Below are 22,552 nucleotides of genomic sequence, written 5' to 3'. Positions count from 1 at the left end.
AGCTGACTAAGTTGAAGCTATGACGATATCAATGACAGTTTGGAGACCATGCATGCTGCTTTGGTTGATATTTTATGTTTTAGGTGACGCGTATTAAAGATAGATTCAGTTTAATACTGGTACTGATGATCATCCTCCTCCTTAAGAATGGTCTACTGAGGTTTGACAGCATTTGGAATGATATTTAAGATAGGATAAGAATAAGAATGAGGACTCGTATTATAAATCAATCAGTGGAGCATACTGAAGACTTAATGAGAGAAAGTTGGAATAATAATTAGCTATTGAAAAAGCTGCAAAATGAAGGTGTTCCATAGGCACATACGCTCATATAAAGTTGTTCTCTACGCAGATAAAAACAACAGCTTGTTCTATTTTATAACATTTGTTTTGATGGCTCACTATCGGATATACGCCCCCTGCGTCATAACCAGAAGACCTTTCTCATTCCATGATTGGCTGATTAAAGATGTATTCATCCACTGCCACTAGTCACACCTACTATAAGTAGGGTGGGCGGAGGTTACGTCGGCATTCCTACACACTGTGGAAGCTTTCAACGCAGCAGCTCAGCTGTCCACAGGCAGACCCTCTTTGGATTCTGCCACCGGTTGCTGTTGTGTATCCTTTCCGCTTGGAGTTTTCTGGTGTGCAGTGACTTCCGTGTCCCCACGCTCGGAAATTACACTGCTCCGAAAATACACTGCTCCGAAATTACACTGCTCCGAAGCCCCCTATGGCTGTCGAAGGAAGGTCAACCGTTGACACCCCGATCTCCGGCTCGGCTCACCACTGCTCGTCACCCCCCACGGCCGTCGAGGAAGACGCCAGACCCAACACCTCCATTGTCGGCTTGGCGTCGACACTATCCTCGTCACTCCATGCGGTCACGCTCCCTCGCGATAGCGATAAGCTAGCTTCCTGGTCCCGGTTGCAAAGCCCGCAGCCTCTGCCGCCTCCATGGAGGGCGAGAGCATCCCGGCTTCTCCTCTTCCCAGCTCCAACACGGCGGATGTATGCAGACGTGCCACTGCCCTCCTGTCCATTCTGTGGCCCGCTGTCGTTACCGAGACAACCCAGTCCCGGTACAAGGGGAAGCGGCTCCCGGCGAAGCAGATGCTCCTGTTCTTCGCCGAACTGTTGGATGAGGTGGCGTGCTCCTGGAAGGACTGGCAGTTCAACGACAGGGCGCTGTCTCAGATGCCTTGTCCTTGGATTGCGAGGACATGGAGAGCCTGGGCCTACTCCGCATGCCCGCAGTGGAGCCGCACACCTGCTTCCCCCGGTCCAAGTTGTCACTCATCGGAGGCTAAGCCAGCCAGGAAAGTCGAGTGGATGCAGTTGAGCCTATTGGAGCGCTCCTACAAGGCTTTGGCACTAACCACCAAGGCACTTAACGTCTTATCGCTGCTCACAGAAGGCCCCGATCTTGTCTCCTTCTGCTCGCCACAAGGCTTTCCCAGCTCCTCAGGGTGCTCAGTTTATGGGCCCTAAGATGGGGCCTTTGGGCACCGTCACGTCCAGGGAGGTGGTTACTATGGACGGCAGCCTAACGGGCTGGGGAGCGGTGTACAAGGGGCAGTCAGTGAGAGGACACTGGGGTGCGAGTCTCCAGCGCTCCCATATCAATTACTTAGAGCTCTTAGCAATGTTCTTCACGCTTCGGCACTTCCTTCCATTCCTCACGGGCTGTCACGTGCTTGTGAGGATAGACAATACGACCACGGTGGCGTATATCAACCGCCAGGGGGGCTTGCACCGTCAGCAGCACCAGTTGGTGAGTAGACTGATCCGGTGGAGTTGCGATCGTCGCCTGTCTCTCAGAGCGACGCACATCCTGGGGTTCTTGAATTCAACTCTGGGTTTAGCCACCTCCTGGGCCTGCCCCTGGGTCTGTTCAGGATGTTTGTGCTGCAGCGAGTTGGTCCTCGCCCCTCCCTTTTGTCCGGTTTAACCGGCTGGAGGTTTCCGTTTCGTGTGTGGCATGGGCGGTTCTCCTGTCTTGACCGGGCTTGACCCGCAGGATGATGTGGAGTGCATTAAGCTACATAACTCCGGTTCTATGAGTAATATGAGTGAGATGTCTCACAAAGACAGAGCATATACTGTATATATATAGCTTTTTAAAAGTTTAAAAGGTGGAACATTGGTGATGATGACATGCTGGCATGTCAAAGTGAGATAGAACCTTGAATTATTTGAAGGCTTTAGTTTTATTGATATAATAATCGGTTAACTGCAACAAAAGCTATACATTTATCGATCGGTTGGCCTCCTCTTGGCTTTAGTTTATCCCTTCGATTATACAAGTCATCCCACCGCCTCCATAGTCTACTCAGCAGTCAAGGTGAAGGGCTTTCGTGCTTACTGATTCATTGGAGGCTGTGATAAAAGTACTTTGGCACTTTGGCACCAGACATTGTCTAATGTCATGGAAAACTTTTATCACTGCGGGGACCACAAAAATGTGATGGGCCGCATTATCAACAATTTTGTTAGAATAGAAAAATTACTTATCAGAGCACAGGAAATAACAATGGTTGATTTTTGTGTTTTTGGAGGAATGTTATTTATTTCTGTCATAATTTTTTGTATTTTTGTTTTCCTTTAGTGTATTTTGTAGGGATGGGACGATACACATAGTTCACGATATGATACGATAGGTGATAATGGGCTCACAATAACGATATTATATGATATTTTTTGTAATGGAAAAAAGACAAAATAATTACAGTTGGAAATGCCCCCTTCCCCCTTCACGATGCCACTTGTACCCTTGACAATACATTGTGTCATTTTAATATTGCAGTATTTGTTGCACAATATATCATCCCATCTTAATTTGTGTATATATGTAATTTTCTCTCCTTTATTGTGCTTTTGAAGTTACATTGTATTTTTTTTTTATTATTGTTTTGTGTGATTTTGGAGCCATTTGGTGTTTTTTTGCTGTATTTTTGTGTCTTATTAGTCTTTTTGTGTATATTAGTTGTCATTTTGTGTTTTTTTTAGAGTTACCTTTGTGCATCTGTGTAGTAATTATTCGATTTTTTTTGTTTTCATATAGTCATTTGTGTGTTGTTGGAGTCATATTTGTTGTAATTTTATGTATTTTTGGAGTCATTTTGTGCATATACAGTACTTTTGGGGGAGGGAATGGGGGGTACAAAAAATTAGTGCCGCATGTGGAACCCGGGCCGCCAGTTTCCCACGTCTGTCTTAGATCAGGCTTTCACACTTACCCAGCAAATACTGACCCTGATACATTTCTGTGGTCATGTCTGAAAACTGCCAACCCTGCAGTCTTTACGTGTGTGTCACTTTTGGGCGCTCCTACTGGCAATCTGTGCCAGGTCTACACACATTTAACATCTAAAGTCCAAATTGTTTAGCTAGTGTGAGTGCATCTGGGCTGTGCTTGAGCGGGCAGGTTTTACCAGCAAGGCCTGGTTGGAAGTGATTGGCCAGAGCATGGTATCGTTGGCTTCCTTGGTCGTGCATGCATGGTAACATGTAGTGATTACAAATGCACACACTATGTGAGCATCCCTTCACAATGAAACTAGACCTTTGCATGTGCTGATTATTCTTACAATGGATCCAAACAAGCAACAGAGTCATTAACTAATGACGATGTTGCGCACTGCATATTTCATATATACACATGATGACGGTTGGAGGGAACTGTGCAAGACATGTAGGTGATTAAAAGATTGTGCTGAATCTGAGCAAAAAATAGACAATAGAGCTAAATAATATAGGGGTCTAATTGATGAAATACACAAGTAACTGTATATAAGAATGCAGTTTTAAATATTCTTTACACATTTCCTAAACACAGCCTAAGGTGCACCCACTGTGTTCCAGTGAGATCTAAAAATGATATCCAACAAAGGTTTTTGCCTCTTGGCTTATCCCACTTTATTGTCCAACCACCACCAGTGCAACCCCCTTGTATAAGATCACTTCCATCTAACTATACATTCCCAGATACACTCCCAACACCAACAAGCCAATTACAAACAAATGTACATACAAATGAGCAGACATATCTATAATGGCTTCTACACATGCCTTACATTCCTAGGTTTATGTGCTTCATCCCTTCGTGTACATAGATCACACGTGAAGAGAAGCTTTGTCTCTGTCTCCAACTTGGGATTGTGTGACTGTTGCATAAATGATAAATCTAAACAGAACACTGAGAGATAGTGTGGTAGAGGGGTCACCAACATGGTGCCCTTGGGCACCAAGTAGCCTGCATGGACCATGTGAGGTGTCCTCAGACCTGGTCTGGAGCTCTCGTCACCAACGATCTAAATTCTGATTTCCTTGCCAGGCTTCAAATCCACACAGATAAAGACAGATGTAGTTAGTTCCTTAGTAGAGTTACATACTGCTGCACTTTTTAACTTTTTGTATTTAATTAACCTTCTTTAAATGCTTATTTTCACTAAGACATTGTGACAATGTTTTAGGTGTTGCAGATTTGGTATATGGGTTGTGATAAGTAAGTAACTAAGTAATTAATTTATAAAGAGTTTTTCATAGATAAAATCACAAAGTTCTGTACAGAGCTGTGGAGAAATAAATACAAGTGCAACATTATAATAGCATAATAAAACATGGGTGCATATACATCATAGGAGCAACATTATAAAAGGATAATAAAAATCTAAAATCCAGTTAACTGAAAGCTTTTCTGAAAAGCAAAGTCTTCAACAGTTTCTTAGTTTCTTAAAATAGTTTTTTTTTTAAATAAAATGCAAAGCAAATCTTCTAAAAATATTACATAATGGTTAAATTGTACAAACACGTTACATAGAAATATGAGGATTTTCTGTAAAACATAATGAAAATGAAACAATTTCATAAATTAGGAGAAATAAAGTGTTTTGCATTTTGAAACCTGAAGTGACAACGTGAAAATATACTATTTAATAGTTGTGCTTTTTAAACTGGTGGCCCTTCAGAAAGGTTGGTGACCCCTGGTGTAGAAGCACATATTCTCTTGATTTGCAACGCCTGCTGCTTTTCCAAAGGAAGTGACAACCACCAATATCTCTTTTAAAACTGGAGGAGCAGCTACTCTACGTAGATCTCCTCTAAGCAGGCTGGAATTCTCATCCTGTCACAAAACCTGTCACATCTTTAGTGTCACAATCATAGTCGGTCACCGAAAACGTAGCCTTTGATCATGGCTCTTTGGCCATACACCAGAAAATGACTTTGACCAGTCATCTGAGATGAGGATATCCAAAGGTCATTGACCTCCTAGTGAGAGCCAGGAGAAAAGAGAGGAACCACCAAAGTATATATGAATAAAATAGATGGGGACACAATCAGATAATGTTTTACCAGAGGAGCAGAGTCTTGGGAAAATCAGAATTCAGAGAAAGTCCTAGATCAGAGGTTTTCAACTTTCAACATCATAAGAGCCAGTTTGGACACGGAGCCACAGGGGAAGGGCAAGGGAGTCATTAGTGGCTCTGGAGCCACAGGTTGCTGACCCCTGTCCTAGATTTATAGGACTAAAGAGTGGAGATGATCTGGCTTCCTCTCCTTTTTCTGATAGTTTACTGTCTCTCATTGCAAGCAGAAGACATCAACCATCAAATTGTTCAAATAAGAGAAGACATTAACTGGGTTTACACTATTGTGAGAGAGTTTTTTGTACAACTGATGACATATTTTGCAGTAAGAGGAGGAAGATAGAGAGAAGATGGGACATCATGTGTTTCTGCATGTCATTCTCTTCTCTCATTATTCTAGTGTATCATTTATTTGTGTAAATAATGACATCTCGGAGTGGGTAACAAACAATCTGCGTAATCTCTTCTCTTCCTTGTTACAGATTTTATGGTTGATCAACTGTGAAATGGAGATAAGGGAATTAATTTTTCTTTTATTAAAATGTTGCTTTTTTTTCTCTTTTTGCTAAAATGTATTTTTATTGAGTTTAAAAATGTATGGAGGCTAATCTACATTTTTACATCTGTTTTGCATGAGTGCACCGGTATCATGTTTTGTTTATTGTTGAATAACATAACGATTTTACTAAAATAAAAAAAAACACTTGGGTGTTATCTTTTATGTATGTGTAGCATAGGGTGGCAAAAGTGAACAAAAATCAAGGAGCTCTTGACCAATTTGTTATCCACCAGCAACAGAGGTTTTCAACATCTGGGTCGAGATTGAAAACTAGGTCGTAAACCCATTTTCAGCAGGTCGCAAAAGAAAGGCAAAAAACACAACTACAATCAAAATCTATTTTTGTTATTATTGTGACTTTTTTTTTTTTTACACCTCTAAAACTTTGCACTTTTTGATTATTTGGAATTTTATTCGAAAAATAACATTTACAATAAAAACAGTACTTTTTTCTTTAGTTTATTGTTTTTTTTTGTCCCAACTACTGTGATATTCTGTGGTATCTCAGCTAAATACTGCTCCATATTTCCATTTATGGATATTCAAATACATTTTTGTCCCCTAAGTCTGGCTCATGTTTGTGGCTCATTATTTAAATGTGATGTTAGCAGATATATCACTGTTTTGTAAGGTTTATTTAAGTATGCCTAGGTTGGTATATCACAATTGTCAACTAAATTTGCACTACAACAGAACTTTCTATTTTTGACATTTTTCCAACCCTGTCTTATAGGCTATTTTGGGGTGTTGGCAACAGTAGTATACCATTTACATGGGGTGGTGGTCAAACTGACATTGGGCACAAGACAGGGTACAGGGTACACCCTTGACAAGACACCAGTCTATAAAAGTGGCAGACAGTCATAAACACACAATGATTCACTCCTGCAGCAACTTCATTGGATTGGCGACTCCAGTGAAACATGCATTTCACAATGGAAGTAAAAAGAAGCACATTTCAAGGAACAGAGGTGGCAAAAGCACTCGGACCTGTTACAAAGCAAAATCACAGTGAATATGAAATATAAGATGGTAGTGGTTAAAGTCTCGGCTCACCTTCTGTACTTAGATTAAAGTAAAAAAACAATAAAAAATACAATTACCTTTAGGTGCTCGCTTACGCAATACTAGTACCACGTGCTCGTGTAGAACCTTTACGTGAGCACGCAATAAATAAATTTTAAAAAATTACATGTTTACCTTTAGAGGCTCCATAAAATTAAAAAATGTATATAACTTTAAAAAAAATCTATCAGTTTTGAATTATATGTTTTTTTTTTTTTTAAATGTAAAATAAATTTGTTTCTTTTAAGCTGTTTTCGCACATGCACAGACGGCATGTACTTCCTGTACCTTTGCAGCTGGGTGTCAGTGCCCAATCTTTTCAGGCAGTGGCTATCTGTACGGTTGCCATATCAATATTCCAACATTTACTCCGTACGCAGCGCCCCTCGTTGGCCAGTTTAAGTCACGTGATAGGTCAGTCATTGGCCAGTTTAGGTCGCGTGACTAAGACTAACCCTAATCCTAATCCTAACCCTAAAACGCTACGTACGTGTACTTTGGTAACCGTACCAATAGTACTGGGGGTTGTCCGTACAGCAACTGTACAAATAGACACTTTCATCTTTTCACGGGCCTCATAGTTTCAGATCAACGCGGTTGCTCGTAAATGTTTTGTGTGCGACTGGTGTGTATTTCCATGTATCTGTTTCCATGTGGTTGAGAGCTTTTCTTTAAGTTTGTCTAAATGTCAAAGTCATATTATTCACAGTTTTTACGCAAATAATAAAACAGGAATGCAACATTAATACAGAGCCTTCAGCCACATGTCAATAAACTCAAACCTCACGAAAGCTATAAAACGTTACCTGAAATGTACAGAAGCACATACATGTAAAACTTAATAACATCGACTAAGAAGACGAGGCGGTTTGAAAGCTCTGCTTAGTAATACTCAAACAAGTTGTGCAAATTAATGATATTAAAAGCCTTAAATGTAAACTTATTTTCTGTACAATAAAATAAGACCACTGACTAATAACTCGCCACAGTTTGAATCACTCTGATATACTGATTCAACGCTATTATTAGCTCGTGGAAGCACAGGTATTGTACATTACCTACAGTCAAACATTTACATGTTGCCTTTATGTTAAGTGAAGAGGTAAAAAAAAAAAGAAAAAGTGAAGACTTTTGGTTAAGACCTGTGTAAACCATTGAATATTGCTGCTCCGAAAAAAACAAAAAAACCGTGTTATTTTACAACAAAACTGCTAAATTGGAAGGTGTTGGGATGTTTTTTTTTTTTAATACATATGTATTAAAAAAAAGATTTGTTTGGTATTTTTGTAGGAGTGTAAGGTTATGTATGCATGTAAATATCTACAATATAACACAAATGATTAAAATAAAATATAAATAATATAATAAAACTAAATAAAAGTGCCCAATCAACGCATGCGCGAAAGGCGTCTCAATCCGGTCGGCCTATTTTACGGCTGTTCGTTTACTATTTAAAAGGTTGTAACCCTGTTATTAAAAAAAAAAGATAATAAAAAATAAATACATTTCTTTTGAGTGAAAATTATTTTCTGTTTGGTTTGGTTGCGTATTGTATTTTTTTATTTTTTATTTATTTTTTATTAATATTATTATTAACATTACCAATTAAAAAAACACCACAAAACAGTCACATATTTAAATGTGTAGTATTAAAATATTTAACAAGCGTCTAATGGTCGGTTTACATTCAAATATCACGTCCCAGCAGCTCGGAAGTGACGTAGTCTACGCGCATGCGTCGGAAGGAAAGGCGTAAGGATTGGTTCACTGACACAGGGATGCAAAGAGCAGAGGGAGGGGACTTTGAAGTGTTTTTGCCTTCATAAGCCTGCTAACAACAAAAAGCGTAAGTTAACTTAAGTTCTACATACAAGTAGATTTAAAAATTCACTTTTAAAGGTTTTTCTTTGTTTTGCCCCTCTAAGATGAGCGTCTCAGGGGCTGTGAATTGACTGCTAACTCTCGGGAGGCTGAAAACAAAACAATCTATTACACCGGACATTGCTTTCGATATAAATCATAAGCCAGTCTATGGAGAACCATGACGTGTCACCTGATTTACTGTGCACTTCAAGCTTTCACTGCGTTTTTGCATTCAAACAAGATTTATTGTGTTCATAATAAAAGCTGGCATTACAGTCATTATGTAAATACAGTAGAGTTGGTCTGGGCCGCAAGTGGAAGTATTAATGTTTGACAGCAATGTATTACAATGAGATTTATACAAAGTGAACGTTTCCTCTTTTTTGTGATAGTTAATTATTGATAAATAGGCTGTCTGCATTATCAGTGTTTTTATGAAGGTAGATATGTTGCAAAATAGGAAACACATGGATAGTTTATGCATACGCAGCGCCCCTCGTTGGTCAGGTTAGGTGACGTGATAGGTGCACCACGTTACGTAAAGTTCCGTCAGTTTTATTTTAACTCGTTTATTTTAGGAAATACCCCAAAATGTATTTTTTAATCATATCCCTAACCCAGGAAATACACTATATATATAAATATATATATATATATATTTTTGTATATGTATTTTTAACCCTAACCCTAATCCTATCCCTAACCCGGGAAATACCCTAAAATGTAGATTTTTTTATAATTTTTTTGTATATGCATTTTTAAAGGTTGAATTTGCCGTGTTAAAGATGTTAAAATGAAAAAAATATAAATGACAAAAGCTGGATTCGAACCCACGGCAGCGGAAAGAGGAATTTTTGAGTGCGGCACATGGTGTAACACAGGCACATTACGCTTATACTTACCCAAAGTCCCGAGGGCTAGTGAAACGTTTCCATGTCAATAGACACTTCGAAATGGGATAGTTTGTAGAATGTGAGCTTGTGTATGAAAAAAATCCACACACGTGAAATACATTTCATGTCACAAATGATGGGAAAAAATGTGAACGTGTAGAGTTAAAATTTAAACCCAAAGACAATATTCACAAATGCGTGATCTGAATGTCACATAAAAAATATTCACAAATGTGTAGACTGATATTTACACACATAAAATGACAGCTGTAAACTTGTAACATGTACACATTTGTGAACACTTTTTCTGTGACTTCACATTCAGATCACGCACGTGTGGATATTTTCTTTGGGTTTAAATTTTAACTCTACACAACCTCTAATTGCCAATATGATTGTTTATTTTCTGACAACAGAGGCAAACACTAAAGGACAACCCTCCACCATGGCTTCAGCTGGTGTCCTGCCCACCAAAGGAAGCCTGAGAGAGGACCTAACATGTGCCATATGCTGTGAATTGTTCCGAGACCCCGTCATGCTCTCCTGCATGCATCACTTTTGCAAGGATTGTATCACCAGGTGCTGGAGAGGAACCCTGGGCCCAGTGCGCTGCCCAAATTGCCGGAAGGAGTTCAGTTCCAAACAATTTCAGACAAACTACCTTGTGGCTGCGATGGTGGAAAAGGTCCGAGCCACCACCTTGGACACTTCCATAAATGATTTAGAGGTGGGTTAGCTTGTTTCTCTGCTAAAAAGAAAATAAATTACATGAATTTATACTTTTTTTTGTTTGATTAAACTCAGTACCACTACCTATATCTACGTTTACAACAAAATGTAAGCACATGTATCGATTTAATACCCATGTTTACAATTGTTTTTTTTTTATTTGTAATTAGGGTGTTAGAAAAAAAAACTATTCAGTGATATATTGCAATATTTGACAGTGAAATTATCCTATCATCCATCCATCCATTTTCATAACCCGTTTGCTTCTTTTCAGCATCGTGCGGGTCTACTGGGGCCTATCTCCAGCTTTCATCGGGTGCTAGGCGGGGGAACAAAAAAATGTCCAAATTGATTTTTTCAATCATGTTTTTAATAAAGAAAAACATTGATTGAAAAAACATGATTTTTTTTTCAATCATGATTTGGAATGAAAAATTATGATTGAATTTTCAATCATGCTTAACAAAATTTGCATGTAAGCACATTTAATTGTGCTAACATGCATAGCACGTAAACGCCTTCAATGCAATTTATAGATGTGTGGTTACTTTAAAATAAAGAAAATAAAAATCAGAATCTGTTGTATATGCAAAAGTTTAACTTTTTTTGAAAAATGTAATTTGACAGTTTGATAAACATACCACTTGTTTTTGATATTGGTACTTGAATTACAGTTAGATACCATTTAATTTTTCTCAGAAGTAAAAAAAAATGAAATAAATTCTATTTCATACCATTTTGTACTTGTAAAGGTGAAATTTGTATTTATTTCTATCACAGTATATCGTATTGGGTTATATCACAGAGTGATAGGCAAACCATGAATCATATCATATCACCAGATTCAGAATCATAAATACTTTTTTTATCTCAGGGGGAAATTATTCATAGCACAGTATGTGAACAGCTTTATCCAAGCTTCAATGTCATCCCTTTTTAAAATGATCCGGTGCACTGATTTCTGAAGCTGTAAAAAAAAATTTAAATATATATATATACAGTACAGTGATTTACAGAAAAAAAAAAAATCTAAAGCTGATGTTCAATTACATTATTTTTCTCGAGTTCTTCAATTTCAAACTACTTTAAGCGTTTATTTTGCACAGTTAAGATATTGGTATATTTATTTTCCATGCACTGCAATATGAATGTTAAGTTTAGGCCCACGGCCCTCCACTGCAGTTTGTTTTTGGCCCTTCAATGAAAAGGATTTGGGCACCCCTGCTTTAGGGCCAAACAGAGCAGTTGCTTTTTTGTTTTTGGTTTTTTATTATTTTCTGGGACGACCTCCAGATTTTGAGTTTGGATGGGAATGTCAGACATGGCTAGGACTCCTATTGAACACTTGTTGGATCCGCGTAGACATTGTTTTTCATGCCTGGGTAAACCAAAACAATCACTGTGGCTGACTTGCAGCAAATGCTGTTTAAAGAATGTGACGCTACAACATACTGTAGCTGTGTGTGACCAGGCTGGTTATCAGCAGGAGGAAGTTCCAAGCCAATGTGGCTTCATCGGGGTTTTTCCACAGTTCTTCTGCCGAGCCTACAGATACAGTCCATTTATTTCCACTTTGAAGGGGAAATAATTAGTGTGTAATTAGGCAGCTCTTACTGGTGCAGCCTAATGATTTTCTTTAAAGGGGGAAATAATTAGGCTCTTCAAAATTAAAAAAGAAAAAAAAAAAAAAAACCTTACAAGTATTGTTTAGACAAGGAAATAATCTGCTACAAACTTTCTTTCTTCTAGTTTAGATTCATTTCTACTTCTGTGAAGTTGGCTTGACATAAAAGTCAAGGCCATTGTACACATACATGCCACGAATTAGCGGAGAGGAAAAAAAAAATGCATTTAATTAAGTTTCCCTTTTCTTTTAAGACTGATGTTTATGTTGTATGAGTTGTCCTAACTGGCTGCTGTTACTGGTGTCGAACAAAGCCCAGCTTCAGAGCTGCCTCTGATTAAAAAGCAGCTTAATTCAACTGGGCTGTTGCTGAACTCTGAGAAAATTGGTTGTTGAAGGAGCACCGGCATTCAGTCATTCAATATCACAGTCTTTGACAGCAAATTATGAGCGGTTTTATTTCCTGCTTACTTTCTCTTTCTTTTAATGTGCCTTGTCTCTCTACTCATTAATTTGCTTTTCTTTATAGAAAGAGCTGAAAGAGACTTTGGAAAGTCATCGTCTAAGGAAGGAGGACTTGGTCAACAGTATGCGACGGGACAAAGAGAAGATGAATATCATAAAGGTACGCTGCTCTGAGGCGCCCAAAAGGATGGCAGCACTTAGCAGATAAGAATGCACATGTCCCACACTAATGGATGTTTGCCATATGTCGCTGTGCATATTCAGTGTTGTTTGCAGTTGTGGGAAGTGAAAGCTTGTTCTTTGTTTTGTGGAACATAATGGTTTCATGCATTGTTTCCTGTATGCCTATACTACACATCTACGTACAGACTCTAATGTATGCAACTAAATCACAAATGTTTGAATCGAAAATCATTTTTCAACATATTTATCTCTACAAAGTAACGCAATGCCTTAAATTGCACAAACGAGACTAATATACATTTATTGTCATTGACATTTTTTTTTGAGTGACAATAACTAGGCTATTACTTAAAAAAAAATGTATACATGTTGACGAAAACTATAAAAAATACAGTATATATATTTTTTGTTGACTAATAGAAACAAAATAATATTTGGTCCTTTTTCCTATGTTTTCCAAAGGAAATCCTAAAACAAACCCAGCAGAAACATCATTAATAATGATTCAAAATAACCCATAATCACACGATCCCACAACCTGCACTAATGTGCTAAATAAACACAGCTGATGCCGCTCCGTCTCCACCTGTCAGTGTTAAGAGCCGTCATGTCACTGGTAACTTACCGGTGAGGATGTGTAATATGTGATGATGTGAATGTATGAGTAGGTGAAACTTAGAGCAGTCAGGTGTGCAGCCATCGCTGACCATGTGAACAGTATGAGGAAGAGAGAGAAGTGAAATAAATGAATGATGTGATAGAAATACGCTAACCATGCCTGCGTTCTTGTGCTGTTCCCGCCTTTGCCTTTTGAATCCGAACCGAAACGGTTCGAACCAATCATGAGGTAGTATTGTGGTTTAGGGCGGGATATCCGGTTGTGAAGAAGGCAAAAGCGCCGAAGCAAAACTGGAGCATGTGCAGTTGCGGGGAGAGGAACTAGCTGGGCTAATGCTATTAGCATAGCATAAAATCAAAATAGAAAGATGCTGACGCAGGAGGATGAATGTGTGAAGCTGCTATAAACTCAGTTTTTGAAGATGTCTCTGCGGCGCATGCCGGTGATGACATCATCATTTGTTACCGTGTGATTCGCTAAAACAAATCATGGTGGACAGCCGCTTCGCCCAATCAGCTTCAAGCATTCTGTTCATGTCCCTCCCTGGTTCCGAAAGGATTTGAGACAGATCCAGATCAATGTGGAGAACTCAGTTAGAGGGAGGGGCTGCACATCAATCTGGCTCTTGCCAGATTTATTTATTTATTTATTCAGTTCATTTCCGACATGGTTGCCATCACAGAAATTCATTTTGACATTCAGAGCAAAATCACATCATTATTTATTTATTTATTTTTGTCCTTTTGCATGCCGGAAAGGGCGACGGAAAAAAGCATTATGCTTATCCAGATCCGTCCCCTGATTTGAACACAGATAATTTTACATCAGTCCGCGTTTCTTCCCTTGTCAAACATTCTCATCTTCTTCATAATTTCATCTTTTCATTAACGTTTTTTTTTGTTTTTTTTTTTTTTGTCCTTTTTTATGTGATGTGTTCTCGTCTGCAGTCATTGTTCCTGTAGTTACTCCTCCTCACTGTTTAGAAATATGGAGAGCAGTGAGGAAATGTTTGTTTGTGTGCTGACAAAGCGGCTCTGAAAATGGATGGATGGATGGATATTTGTGTGTGTGCTGCCTGTTGCCCTGACAACAGTGTGTGTGATTGCTGTGTGCCGCCGCTGAGCTGTCATTGATGGAGTTGCTTTGTTACACTTGCGCTTCAATGTAAAATCCTATAATTGGTTATGTTTGTTTTCTCACATGGTTAAAAACCGCACCATGCTTCGCTTGAGCCGAACCGAGACCCACATTTTTTAGAGGACCAGAGTTCGCTTGTTTGCTCCACACTAGAGTTCAAGTGACCTTTCACATATCGCTAAAAGACCGGACTATCCGAGAAAGTGAAGCATGGTGTGGAGCAAAGAGGTATGTGTGAAAGCACCCTATGGTGCATTTTAGTCAAAAGACTATGACTAAAACTACAGCAAAATTTTAAATAAATACTGCTTAACTCATGTTCAACTGAGCAAATACAATGGAAGCCTTTTCCTTCTTTAATGCTCTGTAGTTAAATGACACCTAGATTTATATATATATATATATATATATAATTTTTTTAAATTTATTTACAAGCTTTAAAAAGCTGTCGTGGAATGATTTTCAGTCCATTTATTTACAGTGATGTTAAGTACATTACAGTGGTAGTTAACAGCACTTTTATCCACTGCATAAAAGCAGCATTCTGAATCTAAATGTACAGTATTTGTTGAGTTTGTTTGTGTTTGAATTCCCCCGAATGGTTTCGGGTGGATGTTAAACTCGTATGTATATGTTGTTGTTATTAGTATGTAGGGCCGAAACAATTTGTGAAATCAACTGACTAAACTAATGAAGAAAATGAGCTGATGTACATTATCTTAAGCTGATTTTCATACCCGGCACACAACGTTGTGTTTATGGTAATGACATTTAGCATTTCATAGCAGCACTCGATGAGAGGATCTATTTAAAGGAGCAGATTTATTAAAGCCAAACGACAGGTCAGATTTATCATTTTTCTTTGCAACACACTTTTTTTCTACATTAAGTCAAAGATATAGCTGTAATAATGAGTTGAAAATCGTCAGTTTGTCAATTTAATTGCTTGATTAAAAGTGGTAAATGGATGCTCCAAGGCTATAGAATCTGCATGTTTTATATGTTGATAGATGAATAACATAAAAAAAGAAAATTATTGCATGCATATGAATAACCACTTAGAAATAAATAGCAATATTGCTTATTAAACAAGAGCAGTCGGAGAACGCAAACCTCAGCCAAGCCACAAATATGCTGTTTGTTATCTGGATCAATGATCCTGATCATGGTTCCGTCATCAATCACACTTTGAAGGCTTTGGAAGACATTTTCCAGCATGTGGTTGTGCTGCTGTTTGGTCAGAATGTAAAACAAAACTAATGACTAGAGCATGTAATGCACCAATGTCACCAGCAGGAGGTGTTGTAGAACCAGCTCCAAGGGCTGAACATAGGGATTCAGCCATATTTTCAAACTGATCCAGAATCAGTATATTGATGCATATCATCCCCAAAAGCTACTCACTTGTTCTTCATCCCATTTCAGATATATCCTGAAAATACCATCAAAATCATCATTACTTTTAGAGTTGGACTGTTTACTGACAAACAATATATAACAGATAAATAAAATACAGACGGTAAAAACACAATGTTTGGTTATTTTGTTTTATGTTTTCTAGGAATCTGTATTTGTTGTTTTGTGGTTGGACACTGGCCCCTAACAGATGTTGCCATTAAAACATAGTTACAACCATTAGATTATAGTTAAATCAAAATATTGTCAAATTTAATTTGTTGTCTTACTTTTTAAGTGTAGATTTAAAAAATGTTAGTATTGAAACACTGTGGTTGTGTTTATTCAAGCCAGTGTTTTTCAACCTTGGGGTTGGGACCCCATGTGGGGTCGCCAGGAAATTTCTGAAAAATGAAAATACATTTAAATGTTTTTTTTAATTTTTATTGATATCCTTTTTTTAAAAAAAATTAAAACAACACACAATCGTCAACAACTGTATTCTATGCTTTCATGTTTTTAAATATGAATCTGTTTCAAATAAAATGCAGTATAAAATAATATCTGAGCTGGCACAATATCTTTAAGGTTGCCAGAAATTTTTGATGTCATAATTTGGTCACGATCCAAAAAAAGGTTGGGAAGCACTGATTGACACTATGTTGCTTATTTGGCCTTTATTTAAGTAATGCCTATTTTAAAGGTTATGTGAAATTATTGTATTAGATTTTGTTATTTATTTTTGTGCAAGAAAAAGTAGGGATGTCCCGATACAACTTTTTCACTTCCTTGCGTATCGGACAATATTGATCCGATAAGATATCAGCACAAATCATACATACTTTTATGACTTATCATGTAGTGTGGAATGTTAGAAAAGACTTGATTGAGTGATGTTACTCAAACAGAGAACAACAGTCAGCAACAGTAGGCAGGAGAAAAACCGACCCATTTATTATTAACCTATTTATTACATACATTTTAACCTTCAGCATAAGATCTACAGTATTCTACAATTGAATTAAATAAATGAAAAATAAATTATAAGACTCTGAAAAATAACCTAAATATATCCAATAAAAACAAAGTATACTTTTAAAGTGCAAACAATTCAGTGTGAAAAGGACAGTATGAGTTCTCACTTTGAAAATTAAATTTACGAGGTACACCATTCACTAACCATGTCCATGGTTAGTTTTTATTAAGCTATTATTTTAATTCAGTTTACAAATTTAAAGGTAGTGCACAAGATGGACAGGTCGATAGGTGAATCAGAGTCATCTATGGATAGAAGAAGTGCTGGAGCAGAAAATGGTGGTTGGAGATTTTAGATGCAGTCCGATAAAATCAGATATTCGTTTTCTGGCTGATATCGGACCGATATCAATATTGGATTGGACACCCCTAATAAAAAAGAGCTCAAGAGGATTTTTATGTGACGTAAATCCATTAGTTTAGTATTAAAATTGCAAAACGTGATTTCTCCAATATATTTAATTGGTTAATGGGTTAAAATTAATAGATGAGTGAATTACTAAAATAATGATTTATTGCAGCTAGGGCTGGGTGATTTTGCCTTTAAAAAAAAATCGAGTTTCGATTCGATTTCTTTTTTTTTAATGCACTTAAAAATTACTGCAGACATCAGATATATTGTCAAAAGTGCAACTTTATTGCTGTGATTAAATGTTTAAGTGAGTTGAAATGAATAGAATAATCCCAAAATAAAAAGTAAAAGAGGCTCTGTCATTCACGCTTTAACCCAGGTTTAAGCAAAAGTGCAACAGCAACTTCACAGTATCTTAAATTTTCTGATTAAGAAATCAGATAACTACATATTTTACAACATATAACATTACAATTAAAAAAAATATAAACTCTTCCTTTAGCATCTGAGCATATTGTGAATAAAAAAATGTAAACATGCCTGTGGCACACATATAGCCTACTCCAAAGGTAAACACATGTAAACAAAGAGGGGGCTGGCTCACATCGGAACACGAAAAAGTCCGAAAAAACTGTGGTGGGAATTTTTTATTTATTTATTTTTTAAACTTTTAAATAAAATTCGATTAATCGATTAAATCGATTTTTTTTTGCCCAGCCCTAACTGCAGCCCTACTTGTATGTGTCTGTTGATTACATATAGTGTGTATCAGTGGGGAGAGAATTGTGTCGTATTAATTATGTAATCCATAATGTGCCACTAATCCCAATCCTCCTATGGGTCTTATTCCCATAGAAAGTTGGAGCAGAGCTACAAGCTCGTGTCAAAGGCGATTTCCAAGCTCTTCATCAGATCCTGTTTGACGAGGAGAGGTGCATGCTGGAGCAGCTGAGGCAGGAACAGGAAGAGGAAGTGGAGAAAGTGCTGCACCACCTGGAGGCCGTGGAGTCGTCTGTGAGGGTTTTGGAGAAAAACATGCAGACACTGCAGCAGTCTGCTGTTGACTTTAGGACGGGTGATTTAACTGAGGTGGGACTGTCATTTCAAACTCAGTATAATGTGATACACTGGTGAGCTGATAAATAATATGCTTTCTCTCTCATTCCAAATTCCAGTTTCCAAAACTTGGGTAAGAGATGAGACCATTGGGCTTGTGTCACGTTTTCGAAACCTTTTGATAACAAAAAATAATGATTAAAAAAAAAAAAAGCAATTTATTTCCTGATAGATACATTCAGGTTTATTCATTTTTCCCACAGAGCATTGCAGCATGTGAAAACATGCCCTGATTCTGGTCTGACCGCTTTCAGCAACAAATACTCGGCCCCATTGCAGTACATCGCATGGAGGAGGATGTTCAAGGCTCTAAAGCCAGGTAGATTTCCATTTGTTGTCTAATTAAAAATAAGTCTTTCACATGGAAACTGTATTATTTCTCCCATCATCTTGAGAGCAGTTTTTACAGCTTTATGAACAGGTGATGAGCTGTCAACATGATGTGGTTCATGACTGTGGTTCATTACTAAACTGTCCTCAGTTATTTCATGTAAACTATGAATCTTATATGTTGGAGTAGTTTTTTTGTTGTTATTTCTATTTTAAACCAGGGGCTTGAATCCTTCAGTTTTCCAGGTATGAGAATCAGGGTTGGGGTCAATTACAATGACATGTTCAATTACAACTGAATTTCGATTACGGTGACTGGCATTTTTTTCTAATTATAATTAAAATGACAATTATTTCAGTATACCATAGGTTAAATTAATTTTTTAAAGGGCAAAATAAACTGACAGGTAAATCTGTTCTGAAACATATTTTAATAATTGTTAACTACGTATGTGAAAGCCATAGAGCTGTAACAAGGTTCAACAGATGTGCGTTTAATTAAATGATAATTGACCTTTTTTATAGGATGTTTGTGCCAATTATAAAGTCAACTATATGAACTAGATTATAATTAATTCTTAACAGTAACAGATTTTGCCAATTATGATTACAATTATAACTAGAACATTTGCATTTCCTGAAGAAAATGCAAGTGAGGATGCAGGTGCTGGCCCGCGTCAAACTGCATTAGCATAGCATTAGCTTAGCGTTTTCTCGCAATTAGCATATCATTAGCTTAGCATTTTCTCGCATTAGTACATCACTAGTACAGTACCCATTTGAAGTATGTATTCATATAGTACTAGCTTAAGTAGAGTTGTCAATTATGGCCAAATGAGTATGTGTTTGATGCACTCTGTCTTGCCTCGCGCGCAGCGTTGCTAGCCAGGCGATTACTCTATTCTTCACCCATTTGAGCTGCACGGCGTCTTGTCACATGTGCAGCGTTGCTGGCAAGGCGGGCATTTCTGACTTCAGGTGACTCAGCATCACGTGCCTGGCGCATCGCCTCACGTTTCCGCTCTCTCTGCACGTCGATTTTTTTTTTGGCATGGTACAACCAAAAGTGATGTGTAGAATAGTAGTTAAAGTACCGTAATTTCCGGGCTATAAAGTGCACTGTTTTATTGGCTGCATTACAATAATTTAGCAAATTTCTAAGACAAATCCACACAAATGCCGCAGCCTAACATTGGCCGCACTCTATTGGCTGATGACGCTGCCCTTCAGACAACTCGGCCAATCAGAATGGGCAGGTAGGCGGGCTGCTGTACTCAAGTTAGGTTTCACGGAAATGTCCATGTTTCAACTGATATATTTCCTTTACTACATGAAGTCTCCTCCTCACTTCCCCATGTCTACATAATACATATCAGTCCATTTACAGCTTTTTATGGTCGCTTTTTACTGGAACCATGAAGCTTATAAAACTGGGAAAAATCCAGAATTTAGCCGCGTCATTATTTAAGCCGCAGGATTCAAAGCGTGAGAAAAATGTTGCTGCTTATAGCCCGGAAATTACGGTAGTAGTAGTAGTAGTAGTAGTAGTAGTAGTAGTAGTAGTGCGTGTGGCTCAGACGCTCCTCTCATGTCCCGTTCTGTATAATTAGCATAGCATTAGCTTAGCATTTGTTAGCATTAGTTTAGCATTAGCATCAACCTAACAATAACATTAACCTAGCATTAGCTTAGCATTAGCCTAGCATTTACACCAATCTAGCATTAGCATTAAGTTGAAATGAGTTGAAAAAGTTGAAATGGGTTAAACGTATTTGCTGAACTTGTTAAGGGTTGAATGGTTTGTAATTTTAAGGTGAAAACTGGAGCAGCTCCACTCTAGCTTAACGAACCGTCCACTCCGTAAATGGGATCGGAGCTGAAAAGTCAATGCAGTTTCACAAAAAATGTAATGACTGAAAAAGTTTAAAAGTTTCAAATTATAAAAGAAGAAAAACAAATCTTGGGAACTTTCTGAATGTTTTGATAGCTTAATTGTCAAAATTGGTCAAACAGTGTTGGAGGAGTTAACGACCAACGGAAGAAAAAAAGGGATAACATTAGTAAGGATGCCTCCTGCATCCTCACGAATTACATCATAATTGTAGTTCATTACAAATTACTCAATTATAATTGTAATTGTCCCCAACCCTGATGAGAATCAAACAGTGACAGTCGTGTCACCACTCTGACTGTCACTCCATATCTGATCTCCTCTAAGGCCCATCCTCGCTGACGTTTGATGTTGACACGGCCCACCCCAGCATTAACATATCCAGGGATAAGACGGTGGCCATCGACTGTGATGACATGAACCCCTACGTGAATCACACCAAGCGTTTCCTCCAGTGCGTCAACATTCTCACCACCCAGAGCTTCCATTCCGGACGGCATTACTGGGAGGTTGAGGTGGGCTCCAGCCCCAAATGGGATGTGGGCGTGGCTTCCGAGGCTATAGACCGGCACGCTCGAATCAAGCTGTGCCCCGAAAACGGCTACTGGACCCTGAGGCTGCGGAACGGAAACGAGTATTCTGCAGGTACGCAACCATGGACCAGGCTACAGCTGGGATGCACCCCTCAGAGGCTTGGGGTGTTCTTAGATTGTGACGAGAGAAGGTTGTCGTTCTACAACGCAGACGACATGATTCTTTTGTTGTCTTTCACTAATGGTCCAAGAGGCAAAGTTTACCCGTTTTTCGGCCCTTGCGTGAGCGACAGTCGCCAAAAACCATTTCCCATCAAACTCCTTCATTACACTCCTGTCCCTTACTCTGTGTAAACTGTTCTGTATGTTATCAATCAGAGCGGAGCCACCTGTTTATCCATGCAGACATCAAATATCGTTTCATGTAGAGGACCTGCTGCTCTACATTGAGCTTTTCTCAAATTCGCTGAACTCATAATAATTGGCTGCTTTTGCCTGATCTCGCTCAGTCATTGGCTAAAGTTTGTAACCTTTAGTGACGACGTGGACTGATCAGTAAGATGATAAGACTTTCCGGTATTTCACATTTCTTGAAAAAGATTCCTGTATTTTTCATTACCATCGATTACTGCTTTGATTGCAAAATGTCGGGTATTTTTATGGTCACTTTCACTAAAGGCCAAGTTTTGGGTTTTTTTGAGAATTCATCCTTTCAATCCAAACAAATACTTAAAATGTCTGATATCCTTATAACACATCTTAAAAAGTTATCGAATGATATACACATTGGTTTTGAATGATTGTCGACCTTTGAAATCTGAAACAGAACATTAATTTCTCATGAAATCCAGACTATGTTTAGCCTCACTTGTAAAGAGCATCTTGGTTATCATTAATTTGACTCAGCAGGAGTAAATATTGCATTTTTCTGACATTTTACCGTTGATTTATTCTTTCATTATATGTCATACATAATCAATGATTTTGATGTTTTTTTTTTTCTTATTAAGGGTTTCTCTGAATAAATTTGTCTCACTTTATAGGAGGCTTGTAGAATTCATTTGATGGGCTGTGCAAAACATTTAAAATGGAATTATATTTGTTCTTTAGAGGATTGCACATTGTCATCATTTATTGTAAAGGGCACTCATGAATGCAAATTAATAAACCAAATCTCCTTCTAACTAAGGCCTGATTTTTTTTTAATCCTACTGCTGTGACACTGAACTGTTGCTTGAACCAAGCTTATAGTTAAATTTTAGCATTAAATGACAGCTCATGTTGTGAAGCATCTTCAAAGCGCTGCTCTGTTGTGTTCTGTTCAAGGCCGAGGTCTGACAGCAGAGTCGGGCCAGGACTGCTGACTCTCGTGCACCTGGACTGAAAACTTT

The 22,552-nt window shown here is 38.0% G+C and overlaps 1 protein-coding gene across 1 annotated transcript; it reads left to right on the top strand.

The window, feature by feature from the left end:
* The first annotated feature begins 8,739 nt into the window (after positions 1–8,739).
* On the top strand, positions 8,740–22,300 carry trim105 (tripartite motif containing 105). The gene is made up of 7 exons (XM_028460468.1): positions 8,740–8,842; positions 10,169–10,479; positions 12,635–12,730; positions 18,147–18,380; positions 18,467–18,480; positions 18,611–18,726; positions 20,956–22,300. The coding sequence occupies exons 2-7, from the start codon at positions 10,198–10,200 to the stop codon at positions 21,513–21,515; spliced, it is 1,302 nt and encodes a 433-aa protein (XP_028316269.1). The 5' UTR covers positions 8,740–8,842; positions 10,169–10,197; the 3' UTR covers positions 21,516–22,300.
* The last annotated feature ends 252 nt before the right edge of the window (positions 22,301–22,552 follow it).

The sequence above is a fragment of the Gouania willdenowi genome, chromosome 10 (genome assembly GCF_900634775.1).
Source record: "Gouania willdenowi chromosome 10, fGouWil2.1, whole genome shotgun sequence".
Taxonomy (NCBI): domain Eukaryota; kingdom Metazoa; phylum Chordata; class Actinopteri; order Blenniiformes; family Gobiesocidae; genus Gouania; species Gouania willdenowi.
The sequence above is the reverse complement of the archived record's forward strand: the minus strand, read 5'-3'. Positions and strand labels throughout refer to the sequence as shown.

Coding starts and splice junctions, on each gene's coding strand:
- trim105 (XM_028460468.1), top strand. CDS start 10,198: ATGGCTTCAGCTGGTGTCCTGCCCACCAAAGGAAGCCTGAGAGAGGAC. Junction 12,731..18,146: donor AGAAGATGAATATCATAAAG/GTACGCTGCTCT, acceptor TTATTCCCATAG/AAAGTTGGAGCAGAGCTACA. Junction 18,727..20,955: donor GTTCAAGGCTCTAAAGCCAG/GTAGATTTCCAT, acceptor ATCTCCTCTAAG/GCCCATCCTCGCTGACGTTT.